This window comes from Euprymna scolopes, chromosome 44 (genome assembly GCF_053919585.1).
Source record: "Euprymna scolopes isolate OS-2025 chromosome 44, ASM5391958v1, whole genome shotgun sequence".
Taxonomy (NCBI): Eukaryota; Metazoa; Mollusca; class Cephalopoda; order Sepiida; family Sepiolidae; genus Euprymna; species Euprymna scolopes.
The window spans coordinates 7482655-7509188 of record NC_136525.1 but is presented as its reverse complement, the minus strand read 5'-3'; the positions used below and the strand labels follow the sequence as shown (position 1 = coordinate 7509188).

Sequence of the window (26534 nt, the reverse complement as noted above, 5' to 3'; positions counted from 1 at the left end):
CTGGTGGATGTGTACTGCAAGATTGAAACAGAACGTTTACAGTTCCTGAGGCGTGAGCAACAGACCCTGAGAGCTGACAATTATAGCAACTTGAGAGATTCAATTCTTAGGGAGGATGGGAATCCAGAACAGTTTGGTCAACGAGTTGTACTTCCGGCAACTTATACAGGAGGCCCTCGATACATGTTTGAGCGTCAAAGTGATGCCATGGCATATGTTCGGCGAATGGGCCGAGCCGACCTCTTCATCATGTTCACAACAAATCCAAAGTGGACAGAAATTACAGAAAATTGTCTTCAAGGGCAAGACCCTCAGGATCGTCCAGATATTGTTGCCAGGGTTTTCAGGCAGAAGCTAAAAAAGTTACTTGAATTTATTAAAAAGGGAGGATTTGGCAGGTTGAGGGCTTTCCTGTACAGTATTGAATATCAAAAAAGAGGACTGCCGCATGCACACATCCTCACCTGGCAGGCCCCAGAGGACAAACTTCTACCAGAAAAAATGGATCTCTGCATATCTGCAGAGATCCCTGACAAAGAGGAAGATCCTGATCTTCATGCTAAAGTGATGGCACATATGGTGCATGGACCTTGTGGACCATTTAATCCAAATTGTCCATGTATGATTGACAACAAATGTTCCAAAAAATACCCAAAAGAATTTCTTCAGTGTACCAAGCAAGGCCAAGACTCTTACCCCAAGTACAGGCGAAGAAAACCAGAAGATGGAGGCCAGACTGGTACAATAAGGATGAAGAGAAATGGTCGGTATGTTAATCAAGAAATAACAAACCAGTGGATTGTTCCGTACAACAAGGTCCTCCTTCAGCAGTTCAACGCTCACATTAACGTAGAAATTTGCAGCTCGATCCAAAGCATCAAATATGTCCTCAAATACGTGAATAAAGGATGTGATCAAGCAGTGTTTGAACTACAAAGAACTGATGGAGCAGCTAACCAACAAGGCCAAGTACAAAGTCACATTGTGGATGAGATCCAGCAGTTCCAGAATGCAAGGTATGTCGGCAGTTCAGAGGCAGCCTGGAGGATATTGGAACATCCCATCCATGAACATTTCCCCCCAATTGTACAACTTTCTGTTCATCTTGAAAATGGGCAGCGTGTCATGTTCTCAGCTGATACTGCTCTGGAACGAGCCCAAGGTCCACCGCCTGCCACAACTTTGACAGCATTTTTTCAACTCTGCCATGAGGATGTCTTTGCAAGGGGTCTCAAATACGTAGAAGTCCCTGAGTTTTACACTTGGAACAAATCGACAAAGAAATGGATGAGAAGAATGCGTGGGGTACAAGTTGAAGGTACTGAAAATGATGATGTATGGAAGGCACCATGCATTGGGAGAATCTACACGATTAGTCCAAAAGCAGGGGAGTGTTATTTCTTATGCCTGTTGCTCAATGAGGTTGCTGGTCCAACTTCATTTCAAAATTTGCGAGCATACAATGGTCAGGTGTTTGAAACATACAGAGCAGCGTGCCTTGCTCGAGGCCTTCTAGAAAATGACCATCACTTGCATCAAGCAGTAGGAGAGGCAAGTGCCACTCAATCACCTTCAAATTTGCGAAGCCTATTTGTGATAATTTTAACAGCCTGTGAGCCAAGAAATCCTCTTGAGATCTGGATGGCTTTTCGTGATGTAATATCTGAAGACATTCTTCACATATACAGGCAAGAAGTTAACAATCCAGAAGCAGATTTTAATGAGGACATCTACAATAAAACTCTTTGTCTAATTGAAGAAAAAGTTCTCCTTATGTGCGGTCAACCATTGGCAAGCTATGGATTACCTGCACCAATGCAAGGGAGAGATGAAAGACTCGCGAGAGAGTATCAACGTGAAGTTACTTATAATCTTGAAGAACTTCCCTACAAGCAGAAAATATGCAAGAAAAACTGACCGATTCTCAAAGAGAAGTTTACAATTCATTCATGGCAATGTTGGAAGCACAAGGTGAAATGAACAAAAACATGATGTTTCTTGATGCTCCAGGTGGTACGGGCAAGACTTTTGTAATCAATTTGATCCTTGCAAAGATTAGATCCATGAGAAAGATTGTGCTTGCAACAGCATTCAGTGGCATTGCTGCTACTCTACTACAAGGTGGCCGCACTCTTCACATCACTTTTAAAGTACCCTTGGATACTCATCGAATGGATCAGCCAGTTTGCAAAATTACTGGTAACTCAGCCTTGGCAAATGTAATTAGAGACACCTCTGCAATCATTGTAGACGAAGCCCCAATGACGCACAAGAGTGCTTATGAAGAAATTGACCGAACACTGCAAGACATCACAGGAAACAAGAATCCCATGGGTGGCATTCCAACCTTATTTTGCGGTGATTTCCGTCAAATCCTCCCAGTGGTTAAAAATGGCACAAGGGCTAACATTGTCAATGCAAGTTTGAAACAATCCTATCTCTGGAGGCACGTTATAGTGAAGAGACTGACTACTAATATGAGAGCCTATATCTCTGATAACACAGCTGCAGCAGACTTCTCAAAATTGCTTCTCCAAATCGGTAATGGTCAGTTTCCTATCACTTCTTCACCTGACACAATTAAGATTCCAACTGCGCTTGGTAAATGTGTCGGTAATCAGAAGCAACTGAAAGACAAAGTGTACCCAGACCTGCAAAACAATGGAAAATCACCGGATTGGCTTGCTGAGAGGGCTATTATTTCGCCATTAAACAGCAATGTGAATCATTTGAACAATTCAATAATGGATGAATTTCCAGGAGACACAAAGCAATACAAGTCAGTTGATTCAGCTACTAATGAATATGAAGCTGTTCACTACCCTGTGGAGTTTTTAAACTCTTTGGAGATATCTGGAATGCCTCCACACATTTTAAATCTCAAAATTGGATCGCCAATCATGATTCTTCGATCCTTGGAACCGCCAAAAATAACAAACGGAACCAGATGTGTTATCACCAGATTGCACACCAATGTACTTGAGGCCACCATTTCCTGTGGTCCCTACAAAGGCGAAACCGTTCTACTGCCAAGGATCCCCTTAGTTCCATCGGACTCAGTACTTCCATTTAAATTCCGGAGACTCCAATTTCCTGTGAAGGTGTGTTTTGCAATGAGCATAAACAAAAGTCAAGGTCAGACATTTAACACCATTGGCGTAGACTTGACATCAGACTGCTTCAGTCACGGTATGTTCTACGTCTCCATCAGCCGGACAGGAAGTTCAGAAAAACTCTACATTCTGGCTCCAAATCAAAGCAGCAGAAATGTAGTTTACCCTGAGGCTCTTTAGTGAAAAGTTCGAGAAATGGATATGAGGAAAAACTGACATGATCTGATTGTGGTAAGTTTTTAGTATTGAATGTGCAAGATAAAATTTAAGCAAGAGTTGAAAATGACTTTAATGAAAAATTTACTATGTAACATCAAGTAACCTTCCTTTTTGATGAAAATGTTTTGTGAAGTTCCTGATTGAATTTCAGTCACTACAAGAGGTAGTTAAAATGTTAATCACCTTATGCAATCGTTGCTCTTACAACATCAACTTACTGGAAAGGTGCCCACAGATTTTGGTACCCGAGTGCGCAACAAAGCTCCGTGCAAAGCACGGGTATCTTTGCTAGTATATATATATTAGTAATGTGTCGATTCCAATATTTTGATCGATTCCGATGCGATTACCGATTCCGATGCGATTATAAATCTTTTTATAAAATTGTTACTTTTCTAATTACGTTAAAACATGTGAAAAATGTGCAGATATTTTCTCAGTACTCTTGTAATGTATATATTAGTGATGGGACGATTTCAATATTCTTACCAATTCCGATACAATTACCGATTCTGCTTCCGATTCTTTATATATCTCTTTATATTTAACTAAAGAATTGTTAATTTTCCAATGATTTTGGCACGGGTCTACAACAAATATGAAAATCAACAGCACATGGAAGAGCTGCTTACTCATGTCATCATTTTTTACAAGATTCAATATGGAATGCGATTGACAATTTCTGCTACGGACCTGAAGAAGGTAAATCATTTAAAGTTTTATTTTAGTCGATATGAAGAGTTTTTTTAGTATCGACTGCAAACAGTGGTCGGACCAGAAAAAGGTTCGTTTACCATTACGGAAAATAGTGACGGCCGAGCATAACAAGTTTATGGATTTTATTTTACCACGGAAAACGCCGGAACTTATTACAGATCTATTTATCCCAGAAGTCTCTTTATTCCATAAGCGTTGCTCATGTCTGAATTTCCATAACAATGACGAAGATGATTTCGCAACGTACGCAACCATGGTAAATTCCTTGGCCTTCGGGCCAAGATCAAAGTGTAGTATCTGTTCCGGCAGATGCTGCACTTAAGATAATTTGTACCAGTCAATGGAGGGGAAACCCTCTATACTGGGACAATTATTATTTTTGGTAACCAGAGTGACCCCTTTTAGGGGAGCTGGTTTTTACCTCACATTAAAAACGGCCTTGTGCCTAATTTGCTCAGTGGGGGAGCAAATAAACACCATCTGTTCCGGCAGATGCTGCACTTAAGATAATTTGTACCAGTCAATGGAGGGGAAACCCTCTATACTGGGAACCGCCTGGGTAATACCTAGGAGGTCCACCCTCCCAGGCCTTGCCACCGGGCTTTCCGGTGGGGCAAGTTTATTGCTTGCTGCCTGAGGCGCCCCGACCGGGGAATGCCGACGGGGTTACTCAGGCAATTTTTAAAATTGCAGGAGTGCCCCTCCTTTAGGGGAGCCTGCGGGGTTCCCACTTTCCGGCCTTGTGCCACATAATGCTGATGTGGGCAGCATTTAAATAAAAACCCTCTATACTGGGGCAATTATTATTTTTGGTAACCAGAGTCCCCCCTTTTTGCCTACTTTTAGGGGAGCTGGTTTTTACCTCACATTAAAAACGGCCTTGTGCCTAATTTGCTCAGTGGGGGAGCAAATAAATTTTTGTTGGCCATGTGCCTAAGTTTTTTGTTCACCGTTAATTTTACTGTATTTTTTAACATGAATAAAAGATTTAATATCTCAAAGTGTAGTATCTGTTCTGGCAGATACTGCAAGCTATGACTAGCTATGACTAGCAAAGACCAGATGTGGGGGCAACCCCATATGCCTGACCTTTAACCAGCTCCCATTTCCCACCTCTCGGGAGCTGGTCCCCTTTTTCCCTTCCCCCTCCCTTCACTCCTCACATTAAAAATCGGCCTTGTGCCTAATTTGCTCGGTGGGGGAGCAAATAAATACCATCTGTTCCGGCAGATGCTGCAAGCTATGACTAGCTAGGACTAGCTATGACTAGCATAGACCAGATGTGGGGGCAACCCCAAATGCCTGACCTTTAACCAGCTCCCATTTCCCACCTCTCGGGAGCTGGTCCCCTTTCCCCTTCTCCCTCCCTTCACTCCTCACATTAAAAATTGGCCTTGTGCCTAATTTGCTCGGTGGGGGAGCAAATAAATACCATCTGTTCCGGCAGATACTGCAAGCTATGACTAGCTAGGACTAGCTATGACTAGCAAAGACCAGATGTGGGGGCAACCCCACATGCTTGACCTTTAACCAGCTCCCATTTCCCATCTCTCGGGAGCTGGTCCCCTTTTTCCCTTCCCCCTCCCTTCACTCCTCACATTAAAAATTGGCCTTGTGCCTAATTTGCTCGGTGGGGAAGCAAATAAATACCATCTGTTCTTCAGATGCTGCACTTCAATTTCTTGTTCTCTGTCAGTGGAAGAATAATCTTTCACGACTGAGACAATTTTTATTTTTATTCCTTTTCTCCACATTAAAAAACGACCCTGAGGTCTAACTCTGTCTTGTGGGAAGGCATTGTAAATAGGAACCATGGTAAATAAACATTGCGACGAATTCAAACTTGCAGAGAATTTTTAATGTTTAGTATTTCCGCAAGGATTGACTTCTGATCCTGATACGGAAATTAGGAGACGTGTCCTAATAAATTTAGAAAATTAACCAAACCTAACCATACAAAAATGTTTACGGAAGACTGCCAGAAAATAGAAATTATTAAAAAAAAAGATTCGATGAATATTGAAGCTGGAGTCGCGCAGCTAAAAAAAAATATATACAGACAGACAATAAAAAAAATATATATATACAGATAGACAATTAAAAAAATATATATATACAGATAGACCATTAAAAAATATATATATATACAGATAGACAATTAAAAAAAATATACAGATAGACAATTAAAAATATATATATATACAGATAGACAATTTAAAAATATATATACAGATAGACAATTTTAAAAAATATACAGATAAACAATTAAAAAAATATATACATACAGATAGATAATTAAAAAAAAATACAGATAGACAATTAAAAAATATATATACAGATAGACAATTAAAAAAATATATACAGATAGACAATTAAAAAAAATATATATACAGAAAGACAATTAAAAAAATATACAGATAGACAATTAAAAAAATATATATACAGATTGACAATTAAAAAAATATACAGATAGACAATTAAAAAAATATATATATACAGATAGACAATTAAAAAAAAATATACAGATAGACAATGAAAAAAAATATATACAGATAGACAATTAAAAAAAACACGTAAAAAATAAAACACAAGTTAGGGGAAAAGGACAAACATATCAACACATAACCTTAAAAGAATTTGAAGAAAGAAAAATCCCGTCTCTGTGTAATCGATGCGGTAATTTGCATTGGGTTAAGGACTGTCCATATTTATCAAGAAAATGTTTAATATTAAAAAAAAAAAATAGGACACAAAGGTACTCATTGAAGAAATAAAATTAAATACAAAACTCAAGTGCGGGGTCGGCGGAGACTGAAAATAACAAAGAAGGGTCGCAAAACTATAAAAATTCACGATAAAGAGATAAAAATGCAACTCGATTCGGGTTCAGACCTTTTAATAATCAATTTAAATACCTGGAAGAAATTGAATAAACCATCAATGTTCAGAATACGCAAAACCGCAAAGGCAGTTAACGGTACGCAAATTGACTCCGAAGGTGAATTTTTAGCAAACGTCACATTATTGGGAAAGACGAAAAAAAATAAAAGCTTGTGTATTAAAGAATACTACTAACCTACTTGGGTCGGACTGGATTCATGAATTTAAATTATGGAACCATCAATAATTTTTGCAAAACAAAGATAAAAAGTACAACAAAAGCCCATGCCTTGAAAAAAAAAAAGGAAACTTTTCTTGTTCTAGGCCACGAAAAGCCAAAAAGAAGGCGCAAACAAACGGATACTGCTGAAGACCGATTAAAGGTAACTCTCCCCTAAGGAGAACAGCACCTGGCCACAAACCAAGAAACCAAAATCAGCCAGGATACTCCATCGCTAGTCCTAAAGTGGTGACAGCCTTGCCAACCAACTAAGATGTAAATGTCTATGCGACTGTAGGTGATTTTTCACCAGATACGAAAATTCGGCTGCATCACAACAGGTACCAGTCGCAACTCGATTTTTCTTAGTATGTGAACATTATTTACCGAGAGTCAATGTCACTCAAAAATATTATGTGCAGCAAAATAATAGCATTCAAACTGTTTTTTCACAACATGGAAGAACTGCTGGGCCGTTTTACCTGGCGTCTTTCCAAAATAGACAGTTTATCAAGTTAACAACACTAATTGAAACCCTTGGAATAATATCGCTCCTTGTCTGATAGATTATTACAAGCGGGGTCCTAGGTGGAGTTTATTGATCCTTTATTACTTATTGCAGAGTCTATTGTTGATCAATTGTTTTGTTAAATTATCAAAGAAGTAGAAGCTATTGAAACCGTCCATGACACATTTGATATTGAGCCCCCCCCCCCCAAAAAAAATACTGATACATTGCCTGGAGTTATCAACTCAGGAGGGGTGTTGTGGCGAAACTAACCTATCTTACCTACTAATAGACTATTCCAATCTCAATAAATACAGGAAGACTAAGCTGTAAGGTATCATTCGACACCCGGTACTTGTACAGGACTGCTCAGATGCTGCACTCAAAATAATTGTCCTTAGTCAATGGAGGGGGAAACCTTTCTATGCTAAGGCAATTTTATTTTTGCGAAATTCTCCTTTTGAGGGGAGCTGGTTATCTTCTATATTAAACCGACCTTGTGTCAGATTTTGTTTCGTGGGAAACAATTAAATAACCAGTCGATGTCCGGTGGAACAACCCACTTGTTGTATGCTTTGCAATACATGTTGTAACTTTATTTTGGCGTTCTGTTTTTTTTTTCTTTCTTTTTTTACAACTGCAGCTGCTGCTGCTGGCGGAACGAACCTCGTCGCTTGACGAGCTGTGGTGATCTGCTTGCTTGTCGGGAAAACGATCGTATTTATACTCGTGTTGCCGACGTAGTTGTAGACAAAGGTGGCTTTCAACGCTGGTCGTCATTTTCGTTTTTTATTTGTGTTTGTTGTTTTTGTGTTTTAATGTACTGTAGGAAGTCGTAGGTTTGAGGTTTTTATACGTGCGTCATATCAATTTAAAGTTTAAAAAGTTGTGAATGTGTTCTAGTAGGCATTGTACTGTTGCAGTGTTTAATGGAATAATTATTTGTGTTTATATGCTGCTGGAGTTGCGTCTGCTGTGATGGTTGTGCTTTGGATTTTGATTTTTCTTTCGATGGACGGCTTCCTTTGGCGGTTTTGTTTGTTATGGTGAGTTGCGAGTTATTTCGTAGATGTGGGTTTATAAAGAAATGAGCTTTGATGTTGTCGTGTCTGTTTAGTGTGATCATTTATGTTGCATCGATGAACGGGGTTCGTCTTTGCGTCGCCATTATTGTTACCGTCACTGTTTCTGCTGGTTTCTGTTTTATTCATGTAAATATGAAGGGATCACCAATTGCATCGTCCCTCTAACGTGCTATATACGGGATATAAAACAGAATCGATAATTGCATCGGAATCGGGGATATAAAACAGAATCGGTATTTGTATCGGAATCTTCGTCAATTAGATTGTAAAAGAGTAATAAAAAATGCAAGAGAGCTATATGTCCAGTCTGTTAAATCCAAAGTAGCTGATCAGCGGCTTGGTTCCCACCAGTTTTGGCAAATAACAAATAGGATCCTGAACAGAAGTGTGCGTTCTATCCCAACCATTATCAACAGACCAGAGGTCATCTCCTCAGATTCAGAAAGGTCAAACTATTTGCCAAAAACTTTGCAGCTAATTCTACCCTATGCGATGAAGGCCATCAACTCTCCATATTTCCTCCTATAACACAGAACATACTAGGTAACGTACAAATATCTGTGCATGAGGTCACCAAGCTAATCAAGAACCTTGATTCCAGTAAAGCTACTGGCTCTGACGGCATCCCAATTATAGTGTTAAAAAAGCTTCAACCTGAACTTGCTTTCATACTTACGAAACTGTTTAAGCGTTGCCTTCAGGGAAGTGCTTTCCAACACCTTGGAAAACCTCATCAGTATGCCCTGTATTTAAGAACTCAGGTGATAAGTCATTTCCCTCTCAGTACAGACCAATAAGTCTCCTGTGTGTCATGAGTAAGTTGCTGGAATCCATATTAAATAGAGAAATAGTCAACCACCTCAGCAGAAATAACCTTCTTAGTGACACGCAATATGGTTTCCGTTCTGTAAGATCTACCGCAGATGTGCTAACGGTTATATCTCATAGGATTAGTGAATCTCTTGACAAAGGCTTCCTTTCTAGGGCAATTTCTCTTGACATATCAAAGGCCTTCGACAAAGTATGGCATAAAGGCCTACTTCACAAGATCTCCAGCTACGGTATAACTGGAAATATTCTCTCTATCATTAAATCATTTCTCTCTGATAGGCTCATAAGAGTAGTGGTTGATGGACAAAAATCAGAGGCCTGCAGTATTAATGCTGGAGTCCCTCAAGGGTCCATCCTGGGCCCAACTCTCTTCCTGATCTACATCAATGATCTCCCTAAACACATACTTAAATCGTTGACATCTATGCTGATGACACGACCATCTACGGCAACACATCAAAGGCCGTAAATGACAAAGCTCTCTCTGATTCTCTCTCCTCTGATCTCAAACGAGTGGTTCAGTGGGGTAAGACGTGGCTAGTTACCTTTAATGCATCTAAAACCAAGCTCCTATCTTTACATCATCAACGCTCTGATCCCCATCTGGCATAAATTGAAATGGATGGCTCTCGTCTAAGAGAAGCCCCATGTTTTGACAAGCTTCTGGGCTTAACCTTCACTTCTGATCTGAAATGGAACACGTACATCAAATCTGTTGCCAGGGTCGCTGGAAAGATGGTGAGATCCTTCTACCGCTCCAGAAGATATCTCACTACTGATGCAATGCTCTATCTATCTAAAAGCCAAGTACGTCGAAGGATGGAGTACTGTTTCCACATCTGGGCAGGAGCTGCTTAAAACAGTCTATCCTGCCTTGACAGAGTACAAAATAGACTTTGTGGCTTAGTGGGGGTGCCCTTTTCTCTTCCCTGCAACCTCTACCCACAGAAGAGACGTTGCAAGCCTATCTTTGTTTTATCGCTATTTCTATGGCAGGTGCTCGTCTGAACTCCAATCTCTGGTCACCCCTCGCCAATCTTTCACGAAAAACACCCGTCAAGCTGAATCCACTGTCAAAAACATTCCCCACTCCTTATCTATGCCTAAATCAAAACGTAGATTCCATGAACAAAGCTTCTTTCTTAGAACTGCACGCCTGTGGAACTCTGTTCCGTCTTCTGCTTCCCTCCTGACTACAACTTGGATGTCTTCAAGCCCAACGTAAATAAATTACTGATGAACCGCCCCCTTAAGTAGATACTATAAATATCCACACTAGCGTACTGTACTTACAATAACCCTTATCCCTGAGTGGCTTCTGGGCCTTGATAAGTGGTGACCACCTTGTAAAAAAAAATAGACAAGAAACAAGAAAATAGATGTTTTGTGTCCCCTTTTTCTTCTTAGCATCACATTTTATATAACCATTTTTGGGGGAAGGTATTTCATCTTACAGGTAATATCGGGTCATCAGGAGAGAATACGTACCGTTTCCCTGTTCTCTTTTTAGCATCACAGTTATACGTTATTCTCCTTTGTAGTAAAACTCTTCAGTGACGTCACACGTGAAAATAAGAAAGAGTCTTCGATCATCTACAGACGTTATAGTGGGCTAATTATTTGTAACGTTGTCAGCTTCGTTTCTTCTTTTTTTTTTTCTTATTACCTGTAACAATATATATTGAAAAGGAAGTTGATTATGCGTTACCCTCCTCCTTCTCTCTATGCAGCCGTCAAATGAATTTCATTAGAGCTAAATTCAAAAAGGTCTTTAACATAGAGATAGCTTCTTCTCCCCCACCAACCTTCTTTCTATTGAGTTATAAAAACTCCGGAAATTGAAATGTTGATCCAATAGTCTTTTCAGTCTCTGATATATCTATCTGTACTCTTGTAAATTCAGGATTATTTGTGCTTTGAGTTATCTATTTTTTAATTTACTCTGAAAAGTTTACAACAAAGCAGTAATAAACAAAAATGTAAGGCACAAGGCCACTCAAAAATTGGGGAGGGGTTTCTATGATCATCCTCGTCCCTGTACCTATGCTATGCTTGATCCTAGCTAAGGTTCTTATTCACCACAATACCTCAAACACACCGGAAGTTGTCCTATGTAAGATTCCAAAATCATATAGTGTGTGTGTGTGTGCGCGCGCGCGTGTGTGTGCGTTTTAAATAAACAATAACGTAAATTGGTAAACATACAATTTTATAAAAAGTCGTTTGTTTGTGTGTTGATATGCATATTACCCCCCCCTTTTTCTATTTTTTTTTTTTTGTTGTTTTCGTTTACATGCCTACTCACGAGGGCAGAGTTAGACACAAGGTCAAATTTTAATGTGTGGGACCAGGTCCCCAAAATTGGCACTCTGATTAGTAACAAAATTTAAAAAAAAAAAAAAAAAAAAAAAAAAACTATAAATCATGAAGGGCTTCTCTTCCGCTAACCGAGACCAAAAAAGTGAAGTGAAAAATTGGAGTGCAGCATCGGAAGAACAGATTCTACACTTTGAGATGTTAAATCTTTTATTTGGGCTAAAATTACAAAGCAAGTTCAAACTGAACGAAAAACTTAGGCACACGGCCAACTCAAAAAGGAGGGGAAAATGGGGGTCGTTGGTCATCCTTGTCACTCTAGAATTAAACAAAAGTTTCTCTTAGCTAGAATCTTCTTTCACCATGATACCGCATTCACTCTTTCGTACTTGGGGACGTTCTACTTAGTACCCAATTTTTAAAAACGTTTTTTATTAACGTGTAAAAACAAAAAAGATAATAATAAAGGTAATACAATAATTCATTTGTGTCGCAGGCGGGGGGGATACAAGCAGTGGTTAGTAGGACCCTCCCACTCCCGTCTAGTTGATAGACTGCTTGTTCCATTTTGGTTTGTAAAGGAACCTCAGCTCTTGTGAGACAGTCTCTAAGTGAGGATGCCTTCTAGATGGGACGAAATGAAGAAAAGAAAATTTTGCGGGGGCGGGATGTGGGGCCAGTCATTGATTTCTTTCTCTCCAAGATGGGTGAAATTTAGAGTGTGGGGTGAATACACTTTGATCCTGGTCCGAGGGTCAAGAACCCTTTTTTTATATTGGTACGAAAGCAAAATGTAATACAAGGTCGTTTTTAATGTGGGTGTGTGTGTGAGGGGGGGGGGAAACAACTCCCCACCCAGGAGCACTCCGAAAGTAAGGTCGTTTTTAATGTGGGGTAAAACCAGCTTCCCCAAAGGAAGGGCAAAAAATAAAGAAGTAGCCCAAAATAATAATTGTCTCAGTATAGAATGTTCCCCTCCATTGACCAAGGACAAATGAACTTAAGTGTAGCATCAGAACAGATAATACACTTCGATCCTAGCCGGAAGGCCAAGAACCCCTTTTCTATTGGTATTTATTTGCTAGAAAGTTACTTACGCCTGAAAGTATCCTATACCTCTATAAGGCCATCATTCGCCCATGTATGGAGTACTGTTGTCACATTTGGGCTGGTGCATCTGCTAATCGTCTCTCACTCCTGGACAGGCTTCAAAAGAGAGTCGCCAACATTACAGGTGCCAAACTGTCAGCTAAGCTTCAACCTCTATCTCATCAACGAAATGTTACATCCTCCTACCTGTATTACAAGTATTTTAATGGTAGATGCCCCGACGAACTACAAGCCCTTGTTCCCCCTTGACGTGAATACTCCCGACAAACCCGACAGGCAGCAAAATCCCACCCCCACACAGTAGAAATACCAGATGCCAGAAATCCTTCTACTGTAATAGTTTCTTCTCCAGAACTGCTAGACTTTGGAATTCCCTTCTGAGTTCCTGCTTCCCCGACCGCACTGACATGCAAAAGTTCAAGTGTAATATAAACAGACACCTTGCTGCTCAACTCCCGACATAGTATCCCTCCAATTATGTGCCAGGTAGTAGCCTCTACATTAAAGTGGCACTGTGCTTTGTTTGGGGTTAAAATGCAATAAAAAAAAAAACTTATGAAACACGTATAAGGCTGTAATATTGCGGCGATGGGACAGAGGTTGGAGCTTGGCCGATAGTGAGGAAGCTAATACATTGGAGACTCCTTTTTGGGACCTCTCTAAGAGGGAAAGACTATTGGTTGATTAACCAGCCAAGCTGTGACAACAATAATCCAAGTACGAGTGAATCGTGGCTTTATAAAGATATAGAACACTCACTGGTGTGACTAATTTTCTAGCACGGTAGAGGGAGCCCACCTTCTCTGCAGCAGCCTTGGCAATGTCCTCAATGTATTTGTTTCAATTCATGTTGCCTGTGAATGTTAAGCCGAGGAGTTTTAACGATGAGCTCTCAGGTAGAGTGCTTTTTGTTTTGTTGTTTTGTTTTTTTTAATGTAGGGTATCAATGCCCGGAGGCCACTCGAGGATAAGGGGTATTGAGTGTACCATTGTTAATGGGATAATATAATAGTAATCGTTAGTAGTGGAAATTTGTTAAATTAGATTACTTAAGGGGACCGTTCATCAAAAATTTGTTTACGTTGGACTTGAAGACAACCAAATTTGAGTCAGATGGAAGCAGACAAACAGAAGAAAGTTCCACAGGCGTGCGGTTCTAAGAAAGAAGCTTTGTTTATGGAATCTATATTTAAGTTTAAGCACAGATAAAGAGTGGAGAAAATTATTCACAGTATTTTCAACTAGACGAGTGGTTTCATGAAAGTCTGGCGAGGGGAGGGGGCATAGATTGGAGCTCAGACGAGCACTTGCCATGGAAATAACGATAAAGCAGAGACAGGCTCGCAACGTCTCTTCTGTGGGAAAGAGGTTGCAGGAAAGAGAAAAGGACATCTTCCACTAAGCTACGAAGTTTATTTTGAACTCTGTCAAGGCAGGATAAGCTGCTTCTAGCAGCTCCTGCCCAGATGTGGAAACAGTACTCCATCATTGGACGTACTTGGCTTTTATATAGATAGAGAGATAGAGAATTGCATCAGTAGTGAGATGTCTACTGGAGCGGTAGAAGGATCCCACCATTATTTCAGCGACCTTGGCAACAGATTTGATGTACGTGTTCCATTTCAGATCAGGAGTAAAATAGGGTGTTATTTTGCATTCTATGTATTTTTAAATATTAATTCGTGAGTTCAATCTTTGATAAAAGAACTTAAAAAGAAAACAAACAATGCGAATAAAAAGAAGTGTAGTTAAAATTTAAAAAGAAATAGATAAAAAGTTGTTTTGAAGAACGAAAATATTTTATTTCGTGTGGTTACAAAAGTCAACAGAACAAATTATATAAAATTTCATTTAAAAAAAATGATCAAATTTCACAGGTTTTGTTTGTGCGAATTTATCAATTTTCATCAAAAAAAAAATCGGATGATGTTTTCGTTTCACGTCTGTTTTTCAAACATTTCTTTTTTTTATTTTCTTGTTGAAATGTGACGGGTTCGTTTTCTGTTTCAGGTAATTCCGATTTTTATAACACAACTCTTCTCTTAGTAAAACAAAATGGCGGACAGTAATGAATTTTATACAATTTAAAAACAAACAAAAGAGATTCGTTCAGAAAGATTCACCTTTTTTTTTTCGGTTGTTTCAAAAACGTGGAACAGTTCATTTGCATTGACACACTACTGGTTTTATTTTATGTAGGAAGAACAAAATAGCCGTAATATTGACTCGATTTATAAACTTTAATTTGGCGATTTAAATATTTGATTATCTTTTTTAATGTTATGTAGTTGCTGATATTTTATTTATTTATTTTGATTAGAAAAATGCCTGATGATTAATATTTCTTATACAATGTCTTTCATCGCGAGATTTCTTCACATTAATCTTAGTTCACAGCCACTGTGGCGTCCATTTTAAAATGTATTATATCAAGGATAAACATCTGTTTATACGTTCAACTAAAACTTGAAAATTACACAACAAGCACCAATAAAGTTGGTATTGTTTTAATCGGCGCAACTCCGGCTATATAATATCTAAATTTTAAAAAATAAAAGATTCATTATTTGAGGTCAAATGGTCGTTTATGACATAGAACTTTGCCAAGATGTACACACCTCTTCTGATGTTATTATATAAAGAGGAAGGGTGTGTACGAGGATAGCCTTGCAAATATATAATAACGGCGATGTGGGTTTACTTCTTAGCCATCGATATCAGAAATTGATTTTGAAGCCTTTAACTTGCCGAGTGGCAAGTAACATCGAAGTAATATTAAAGTTCATAACTAAGTCGAATAAAAACAGTATTTTCCGAGTTCACACACAAAAAAATCGTATCAACGCATGGATAAAATTTATTCTTAAAAAAAAAAAGGTTTAATATACGATTCCGTCGTTACCAATTATTGTAATAAGAATCGCCCATCCAGGAATCATTAAAACGCCCATCCATCTGACTGTAGGAATAGTCCATTCCTGGATAGTCATATCGGCCATAACTGTAATAGTTTTGGTATGGATAGTACATCTGCCTTCCGTAGAAATTGTTCCAATAAGGACTAGAATAACGTCCCTGGTTATCCATCCAGCGTCCCTGCATATCCATCTGCCAGTTCGACATATCAAAGTGTCGCTCCGGGTAGTACATGTTCCTGTTATAATAGCTGTTATACCCGGGGTAGTTCCAGAATCTACCGTAGTAATTCATATACTGAGAGAACGGATTGCAATAGCGTCCAGATCTGTCCATGTAGCGTCCTTGCATGTCCATCTGATAGCCGGACATGTCCATCCATCTCTCCGGATAAAACATATGACGGCCGTAGGAGTAATTTGGATAGTAACCGTGTCTGTTGTAGTTGTAACCCCACTGGTTGTACGGGTTGCAGTAGCGTCCCTGCATATCCATCCAGCGTCCGTACATGTCCATCTGGTAGCCAGACATGTCCATGTACCTCTCGGGGAAGTCCATCCATCGGTTGTACCTGTTGTACCTATCACCGTCCATCATCCATCCGTAGTTAAACATGGATCTTCCGTAGTAACGGTCGTAGTCGTTGAATCTTCCGTAGTAGTCGTAGTACCTGGGGTCGACCATTCTTCCCTGGGAGTCCATGTATCTTCCTTGGAAGTCCATGGTCATGCGGGACATCGGTTCCATCATACCTCGGTATCTACCACGGTACATGTTGCCGTACATGTTGTTGAACATGGGTCGGTATCTGTTCATGTAACGATTCATGGTGATCTGGCAAGGTAGGCCGTAGAAACTGAAAGAGAGAAAATTAAAATTAAAACGAAACATGTTTTTAAATGTGCAGCCAAATTATGTTTATATAAATAATACGCTTTTATAATGAATAAATAGGTATGTTTATCATTAAGTAATTTTACGGGATAGGTTTTTTTTTGTTTTTCTTTTTACACAGTGATCACCACTTATCAAGGCCCGGAAGCCACTCAGGGGTAAGGGTTATTGCAAGTACATTACGTTAGTGTGGAGATTTTATGAAGTGTTTACTTAAGGGGGCGGTTCATTAGGAATGTGTTAACATTGGACTTGAAGACATCCAAGTTGTAGTCCGGTACAAACATTACCTCCATTATATATATATATATATATATATATATATATATATATATATATATATATATATATATATATATATGATTAGTTTTTTTGGAAAAAGAATTCCAGCAGAGTGCTCAATTAAAAGGAAAATCCAAATTTTAAGAGCGTACTTATATTTTGTGTACAGAAAGTTGTTAGTTGAGACAGGTCATTGGTACCGTCGGTTTCAAGCCCGATAATAAGGCCCGTTTAAGGTATCCTTATCGAGCTCTCTTCAGCCAATATTCGTCTTATCTTAAGATAGACGAATATTGGCTGAAGAGAGCTCGATAAGGATACCTTAAACGGGCCTTATTATCGGGCTTGAAACCGACGGTACCAATGACCTGTCTCAACTAACAACTTTCTGTACACAAAATATATATATATATATATATATATATATATATATATATATATACGCACACAAACACACACACACACACATATATGTGTATGTATGTATATATATATACATATATATGTGTGTGTGTGTGTGTGTGTGTGTGTGTGTGTGTGTGTGTGTGTGTGTGTGTGTGTACGCCGGGTAGAACAATAAATTTGTAGCTTATTTTTAAAACTTTTATTGAAAAAATCAATTCAGCTAACTTGATTATGTAGTAGAGCTGACATTTATCCAATGTAGCCGCCTTCAGCCTCAATCACCACCTCCATACAGGTCTGGAACTGGGAGCATGCCTTTTCCACAGGCGCTGGCGTGAGCTCGGCGAATACTCGGGGATGGAAACAATCAGGCTGGCTTTGGTTTTGTGAGAGGTAATGTTGGTGGTTCTCAGCGTATGACCAAATGGAGTAGTTTAGTGGGTTAAGGTCGAGGGAGGAGGGGGGCCAGTGAGAGAAAGTACAAAGTCGTAGTACTCATTCTAAAGCCAAATCTGAGTCTCTTCTAACTTGTGAGCTGGCGCCGAGTCTTACTGCCACGTCCAGGATCTGCCAGCAGCCATCTGATTGTACCGGCCATCTGATGTTTATATATATATATATATATATATATATATATATATATATATATATATATATATATATATATATACACACACAAGAGGGGCGTGCAATAAGTAATGCCCCTGGCCCACTTCCAGTTGTCTGATCTAGCTGAAATTTTGCACGTGCAATGATTTATATCTCTACGGGTTATATGGCAAATTACTCCTCTGAACTAATTGTGGTTTCTGTTTTACAGGTGTTTGAACTGAGTCAGGTGTGAAATGGAGCCTGTTGAATGTCGAGTAGTGATCCGGTTTTTGTATTTGAAAGGACGCACACCACAGGAGACTTTTGATGAAATGAAAGAAACTTATGGTGATAATGGCCCATCATATGACTTTGTAAAACGCTGGCATCTTGAATTCAAACATGGCCGGAAGTCTGTGGAAACAGCTCCCAGACCTGGTCCACCCCCCGCCCCTTCTGGCATGGATGAGGCATCTGTCCGTCAAGTTGAGGCTGCCATTTTGGAAGATCGGCGCATTACTATTCGCCAAATAGCCCAAGATGTCAAGATTAGTACAGGATCTGTGGAAACTATCATTTATGACCATTTGCATATGCATAAGGTGTCTGCCAGATGGATTCCCAGGTTGCTCACGCCATTCCAGAAGCGAGAACGCGTCAAGTGCTCGAGGATGAATTTGGAGACGTGCCAAGAAATTGAGTCAAAGTTTTTCAAAAGACTGATTACACACGATGAAACCTGGGTCCATCACTATGATCCAGAGACCAAAGCCCAGTCAATGCAGTGGAATCACTTGGACTCACCACCTCCAAAGAAGGCAAGGGTGCAGCCGTCCGCTGGCAAGGTCATGCCCACAGTTTTCTGGGACCAGGACGTAGTAGTGATGACAGATTTCCTAGCAATGGGTACCACAATTACAGGAGCCTATGCTTCACTTTTTAAGAGATTAAGGGAAACTATCAAAATCAAGAGGCGGGACAAGATCAGCAAAGTTACCCTCCTCCTGCAGGACAACGCTCCGGTCCACAACTCGCATGTCGCCAGATCAGAAGCACGGGCGTGTGGTTATAAAATCCTCACCCATCCTCCCTACTCTCCTGACCTTGCACCCTCTGACTGTCACCTCCTCTCAGCCATGAAGTTGTTTTTGAAAGGAAAACGTTTCCCAGATGATGCAGCCTTGATTTCTGAAGTCACGTCGTGGTTGGAGGACCAGCCTGGGGTGTTCTACAAAAACGGTCTCCAGAGCTGCATCAAACGATGGGAGAAATGCAAAACTCTGGGTGGTTCCTATGTAGAGAAAGACTAATAACTGTGCCAAGTTTCGTTGCTCTACTTCTATGGGAAGTAGATCAGGGGCATTACTTATTGCACGCCCCTCGTATATATAAAGACCGCTGTTTATATGTCTTGCTAGCAAGTTTTGTGTCCTCTGAAGAGAAGAATCCTTACATTCTTTTAAACTCTGCAGAATAAAGACTATCACCTGTATATATGTTTCCTTACCGACTAATAAATATGTTTTAAACTCTTGCTAACGTGTTTCTCAACATGATTTATTAAACCTATATTTTTGTGTGTGGGGGGGGTGTAAGTGCACGAATCCTCTGATTAGCATGTCCTAAACTTATGAGAAGCTAAGTTCGAAACACATCTGTGCTCCGACGAACTCAAGGCACTTATTTGCCCCCTCGACGTAAATACAGTAGACTAAGCGGACAAACTGAAGAAAAAAAATCACTCCTATACACTCTAAAGATCTTTAGATGCCTTCTACTCCGATAGTTTCTTCCCTCCGAACTGCCAGACTTTGGTATTCCCTCCCTGTTCCTTGCTTCCCTAACTGTACTGATATGCAGAGGTGCAAATGTAGTGTGAACAGACACCTCGCTGGTCAACTCCCTACAAAATGCCTCTGTTGAATTGGTCCTAAATAGTATCCCTTACGTTCAATTGGCACTATGCCTTGTTTGGGGTGAAAAAAAATCAGTGATATGTGTGTGCGTGTGTGTGTACATGTGTGTGTGTATTGTGTGCACGCTTGTGCGTGTAAGGTGTCTGGTAAAAAAAAAAAAAGGTAAACAATGAAAATAAAAAAAAATCATTTTAGATAATGAAGCAACTTAATTTTTTCTTATAAAATCAAAATATAAGTAAAATAAGAAAGGACATGTTGACTTTAAGGTGTCAGACTTATTAAAACAATGACTGAAACATATTTTTAAAATGTGTAAGAAAATTATTTAACATAAATAAGTTAGTAAAAAAAAATCTGGAACAAAAAAAAACTAGATCTGATATCTTTTATTCTTTACAGAGATGGTGTCTGATCTACACTGCTGGGATACTATGAGATAAAATATATACATTAGTATATATTTTTATAGTGTTGTCGTTCTTTATATATATATATATATATATATATATATATATATATATATATATATATATATATATATATATGGTTCGATCCCTAGAAACAGTTGAACTACGCTGACGAGAGGTAACGACCTCGAAACACGCGTGTACGTAGATTACTGTTTAAAAAAATAATAATAATAAATAAATAAAAATGTTATATACGTCCAAACAAATAAAAATAGGGCGACTTTCTAAGTAAATAAAAAAAATGAGCTTCGAGGCGGAGCCAATATTAACCGTATGTATCGCTTGAAAAAACAACAATAACAATATATATATATATATATATATATATATATATATATATATATATATATATATATATATATATATAAAGTTAAATCACAGATTAGAAATCAAGTGGATTGTCCTATAAAATATTGCAGTGAGATAATATTTTCAGGATGGTCCTAGCCAAAAGGTAAAGCTCAACATGCTTCGATTATAACGGATTATTCGATTACCTCTGATCTTTCCCTTGTATTACTACTCGTCCGACCCGGCAGAAATATCCCGGAAGCTATTGAACTCCTCCTGGTATTGGACTGCCCAGGTTGTATATCCTTTCCCTATGACTTTTAAGCACCATTTAAATACGTTTCAAATAACATTTTCAATATACGTACTGATAAGCAAAATATTTGTTTATTCATTTCCTCTGATGATATGAGCCATTATTGAAAACCCATGGATATATATATATATATATATATATATATATATATATATATATATATACATAGGCATCACCACATTATCAAGGCCAAGAGGCCACTCAAGGATAAGGGTTAAAGAGTGTACAGTAGAAATTGGACAATATAGTAATCATTAGTAATGAAAATTTGGTAAATTTGATAACTTATATGCAACGGCTCATCAAGAACTTATTTACGTTAGACTTGAAGACAACCATATTGTAGTCAGCCGGAAAGCATGGAAAACGGAAGACAATTCCACAGGCGTGCAGTTCTAAGAAAGAAGCTTTGTTCATGGAATCTACGTTTAGGTTTAGGCACAGATAAAGAGTGGGGGGGAATTATTGATAGTGTTTACAGCTAGACGAGTGTTTCTTGTGAAAGTTTGGCGAGGGGGGAACCATAGATTGAAGCTCAGTCGAACACTTTCCATGAAAATAACGATACATACGAGACAACCCCGCAACATCTCATCTGTGAGACAGAGGCTGCAAGGAAGAGAAAAGGACATCACCTACGAGGCTACGAAGTCTATTTTGAACTCTATCAAGGCAGGCCAAGTCCTTTCTAGCAGCTCCTGCCCAGATGTGGCAACAGTATTCTATCCTTGGACGTACCTGGCTCTTATATAGATAGAGAATAGCATCATATATATATATAGTAATAAATATTTATGTCTCGAAAGTAGAGTGAAAAGCACATCTTATTTTTCTTTTATTAATATTATTGGAATCTTTTCCTTTTTTCCCTTGTACACATTTTTGTGAATTATTCCATGGATTTCTACCTTTGGATTATTATGGACCATCTTTTTCCAATTACGGGATTTCCTTGGATTTTACTTGTGCAAATGGAAATTCTTTTAACTTTCTTGAAGTTATATGTTTGGATTTTACCGTCACTGGATTATTTATCTTCCACCAGACTATCCATTCATGCGTAATTAACTTTTTTCTTCACCATATTCCCCTGCTTCAGTTTTTTTGTTATCAAGTATGATCTTTGACTTTACTTGTTGTTTCATCAAATACTTTTGCATGCAAAATCCGATCCCGCATTTTGCTAATTCCTACCCTTTGATGAGAAGGAAAGTATTTCTTCGAAACTCCACGGATTAAGGACTATCCACAATTCTAGTGTTTCCTTTTCAGATTAAATATGTTTTTAACTCATTTCAAAGTGTTTTTTAACATGTTTTATTAACTGTTTGCTAGTTATATATATATATATATATACACACACACACATCAGAATAAAATTATCTAACAATCAACTAGTATAGAAACCTGTGATTATAGGTCTTATTTTAAATTTTAATTTTTAATCTTTCATATCAGTTTCTTATTTTATTTTATTAACAAGTTGAAGTATTTTAATAATTTTCTTTATAAAAATAAAACTACTTGATCGAGTTACGTCATTTTTAGAATATGATATTTTCGTTCTGTCACAAGTACATAGATCATAAATATTTTTTCTGTATTGCTTTTTAATATGCGGGAATTGTGGACAAATACTGAAGTTGCTTTTTTCAAGAGGTTAGTGTAGTTTGCTTGAAGCATTGTTTACTGTGTATACAAGGGCGAATACGAAGCAAAAATTATCTAACAATCAACTGGTATGGAAACCTGTGTTTATAGGTCTTACAAAATATTATTGACAGTAATAATATATAAGGACTATCCCATCTAAATAAGAATTGCTCGATATACAAGATAGAGCAAATAAATCAAATTTTAGTCATTCAATTTTTAATTTTTCATATCAGTTCAGTTTCTTTTCATTTCATTTCATTTGCTTAGCCTATCTATAGAAAGCGGTTTGACTTTATTAACAATTTGAAATTATTTTGGAGTGTAATTTGAAGCTCATGTTCTATAATTATAAAAAATATTAAATATATAAAATTATGTTTATTAATAAACTGATTCACAAGACCTATATAATATTTTTTTACCGGACTCATTATATTAATAAAGAAAATTTCTCCAGGAAAATGCCTACTTCGGACTGTTACTTTGTGATGTGGATTACTCAAAATACAGTTTAGATCACGTTACCTCACTGCTATCAAAGACATTCACTTCGGATTTTACTATGCAATTTGGACATTAATTTTTATATCCTTTTTATTAACTTATAATTATTTGCTAATATTTCTACTCTGAAGAGGTGGTAGACATCGAAATCCTATACGATAAAGAGTTAAAATATTTCTAATGTATTCTTTGTCTTACATAGAATAATAAAAATCTTTTGATTTGAAATTTAACCATTTCACGTCATAAAGTTTTACATTTATTGAATGACTAAAATTATATATATATATATATTTTCCATTCCCCCTTTCCCCGTGCATGCTCATACTTTCACTACACCGATGAAGACTGGAGGATCGGTCGAAAATATGTACTTGTAAAAGTTTTTTAATTGTTTTTTTTCATAATATTATTTTGTATTCCTGCACGTCACCAATTGAAAACGAATAAAGAAAAGTTATTAAAAAGCTTTTATACTTTTCGTATTCCTTTTTATACATTTCCATTCATATATATATATATATATATATATATATATATATATATATATATATATATATATATATATATATATATATATAAAGAACAGAGCTGTAAAGTAGAAATGTACAAAAAATTGTTATTATTCGGCAGAATACTCCTTAACCCGCAGAGTTTCAAAGAATACTAATTCTTCTCATGAAAGGAGAAACTCTTAGCAATGTATATATATATATATATATATATATATATATATATATATATATATATATATATATATATATATATATTTAAATAAGGGAGTAGTCACCAGCAATGTGTATTTTTTAACATTATTTTATTATTCCGTGTCTTGGTTTTTCATTGAGAATTATGTTTGGATCATTGTAATAATGTTTTTAATCATTGAAATCGTTTACGTACGTTTCAGACGGTCTGATGCGTCCTCGTCAGAAATTATTTTCAAGCATCAGACCGTCTGAAACGTACGTAAACGATTTCAATGACTTAAAAACATTATTACAATGATCCAAACATAATTCTCAATGAAAAACCAAGACACGGAATAATAAAATAATGTTAAAAAATACACATTGTTGGTGACTACTCCCTTATTTAAATATACATCTTTCTTTCGTTGGAATTTATTAACCCATTTTATATATATATACATATATATATATATATATATATATATATATATATATATATATATATATATAGTGCTTTTTATGTTAATACCGACTCTTTGTATGCACAAAAAGAGTCGGTATTGACATAATAATAATCATATTTTTTCCGGAATAACGAAACTGATCTGAAAAAAAAATGTACCGACATTTTAACATAAAAAAAAAAAAAATGCTGAAGAAGTTGTTTAGCATGAAAAATAAATATTTGGATCTCGGGGTGTAGTTGTACTGTTAAAGGTCACTCGAGGACAAGGGTCAAATAAATGTCAAGTGAAGAGTGAGACAACAGCATGAAGCTTGATAATGAGGGGGGGGGCGATTGGTACAAAATTAGATTATTTATGAGGAAGATCCAACAAGAATTTGTTTACATTTGAGCCGGTTTTGTACAATTTCAAGACAAGAAGGGTGCTCTGAGCAGCTTCTCTCTACGATATGACTAACCCTAACCCTAACCCTAACCCTAACGGTATGCCATCTTAGTGCACACTTGCCTCTTATACAGGTACACGAACAAGAGATTGGTTTATGACCAATTTTACGCGTCACACGGAGGTCTTATGCATAAATTAATGGTGCTTGTTCAGAAAGAGTTGACAGATCGATTATTTTATAATATGCAGTTTTAAGCAAAAACAACAGTATTTAATTATTGTCATGTCGAAAGTAGTAGTATATCCAAAAATTACGAAAATTAATCGAATAGAAAATTATTTATAGTTAAAGGTAATTCTTACTGAAAATTGGTGGAAATTGCATTTTCCTTATATGCAAACACTTGAAGATTGCGAATACAGGGGACATACTTATCTCCCTTGTTGACACTTAAATGGCGGAATTTTTTTTGAGACCATAAGCGATGGACTTTTTTTTTCTTTCTTTTTTTACTAAAAACACAACAGCAGTTATTTTATTCGATTAATTTTCGTAATTTTTGGATATATTACTATTTCCGACATGACAATGTTGTTTTTGCTTCGAACGACATATTTAAATTAAAAAAACAATCGATCAGTCGACTCTATTTTAACAAGCACTGAATTAACTAAAACGTCTGGCTTACCTTTTCAAATCTTGAAGTGATTTCGGCGGAGGAGACAACCGTTCGAGTAAGGTGGACGCTGGAGTTCTCGGCAGAGACAAAGTTTACCGTCAACGACCACCCGCTTATATACGCCGCAGATAATTCTACGACGTGGGTCGCAAGGCGTTAAATTAATTAAAAGGCCCCAATTAGTAAACTATTAGCCGAGTTATTTTGTCGTCCGTTCTCACTCGCACATATTTACCCCACCCCCGGGATTTTTATTTCGTAATCTAACGGTTTGGGCTGACAAAAAAATTTAATTGGACTTTTTTTTTTTCTTTTGTTTTTCAGGAATTAATTATATTGTATACTGTTTCCTCATTTATGTTTGGTGCTTGCTTTTGTTCGATTGGTTTTTGGTTTTGTAGACATTGATTGGATTGAAAATTAAAAATGCAGATACGAAAAGCAGAGAGATAATGATGGAATCACGGAAGAACACACACACACACACACACACACACACACACACACACACATATTTATGGATATAGTTATACACAATCATCTACTGGTTCGTCGTATCACAACTCTTCAGTATGGCTAGATGCGTCAAATGCAGATACACCGAGAAACGAACCATGAGAGCCAGGTTGCATCAAAATCCTTATTATTATTATTATTATTATTATTATTATTATTATTATTATTATTATTATTATTATTCATCTATTCTTTGCGCCAAGAAACTACACACATTAGCGGGCGTGCACTCCAATATATATATATATATATATATATATATATATATATATATATATATATATATATATATATATATATATATATATACATATATATATATATATATATATATATATATATATATATATATATATACCTTATTTCCTTATAATATATACCAGTCCTTATTTAAGAAGCTCAAGGTAATTACAGAGCAATATAGTGAATGGATGACAAAAGTATATATTCTTTTTAAATTCAAAATGGCGTATTGGAAACATATTATAAGGTATTTGCAACTTCTCTTCCAATTTTCGGATTTTAATCATGTCAAAACGCACTTTATTT

The 26534-nt window shown here is 37.2% G+C and overlaps 1 protein-coding gene across 1 annotated transcript; it reads right to left on the bottom strand.

The window, feature by feature from the left end:
• Window positions 1-14779: 14779 nt before the first annotated feature.
• Window positions 14780-25711, bottom strand: LOC145268673 (uncharacterized). The gene is made up of 2 exons (XM_080124165.1): window positions 25479-25711; window positions 14780-16771 (listed from the first exon to the last, which is right to left on the bottom strand). The coding sequence occupies exon 2, from the start codon at window positions 16741-16743 to the stop codon at window positions 15898-15900; it is 846 nt and encodes a 281-aa protein (XP_079980291.1). The 5' UTR covers window positions 16744-16771; window positions 25479-25711; the 3' UTR covers window positions 14780-15897.
• Between the last annotated feature and the right edge of the window lie 823 nt (window positions 25712-26534).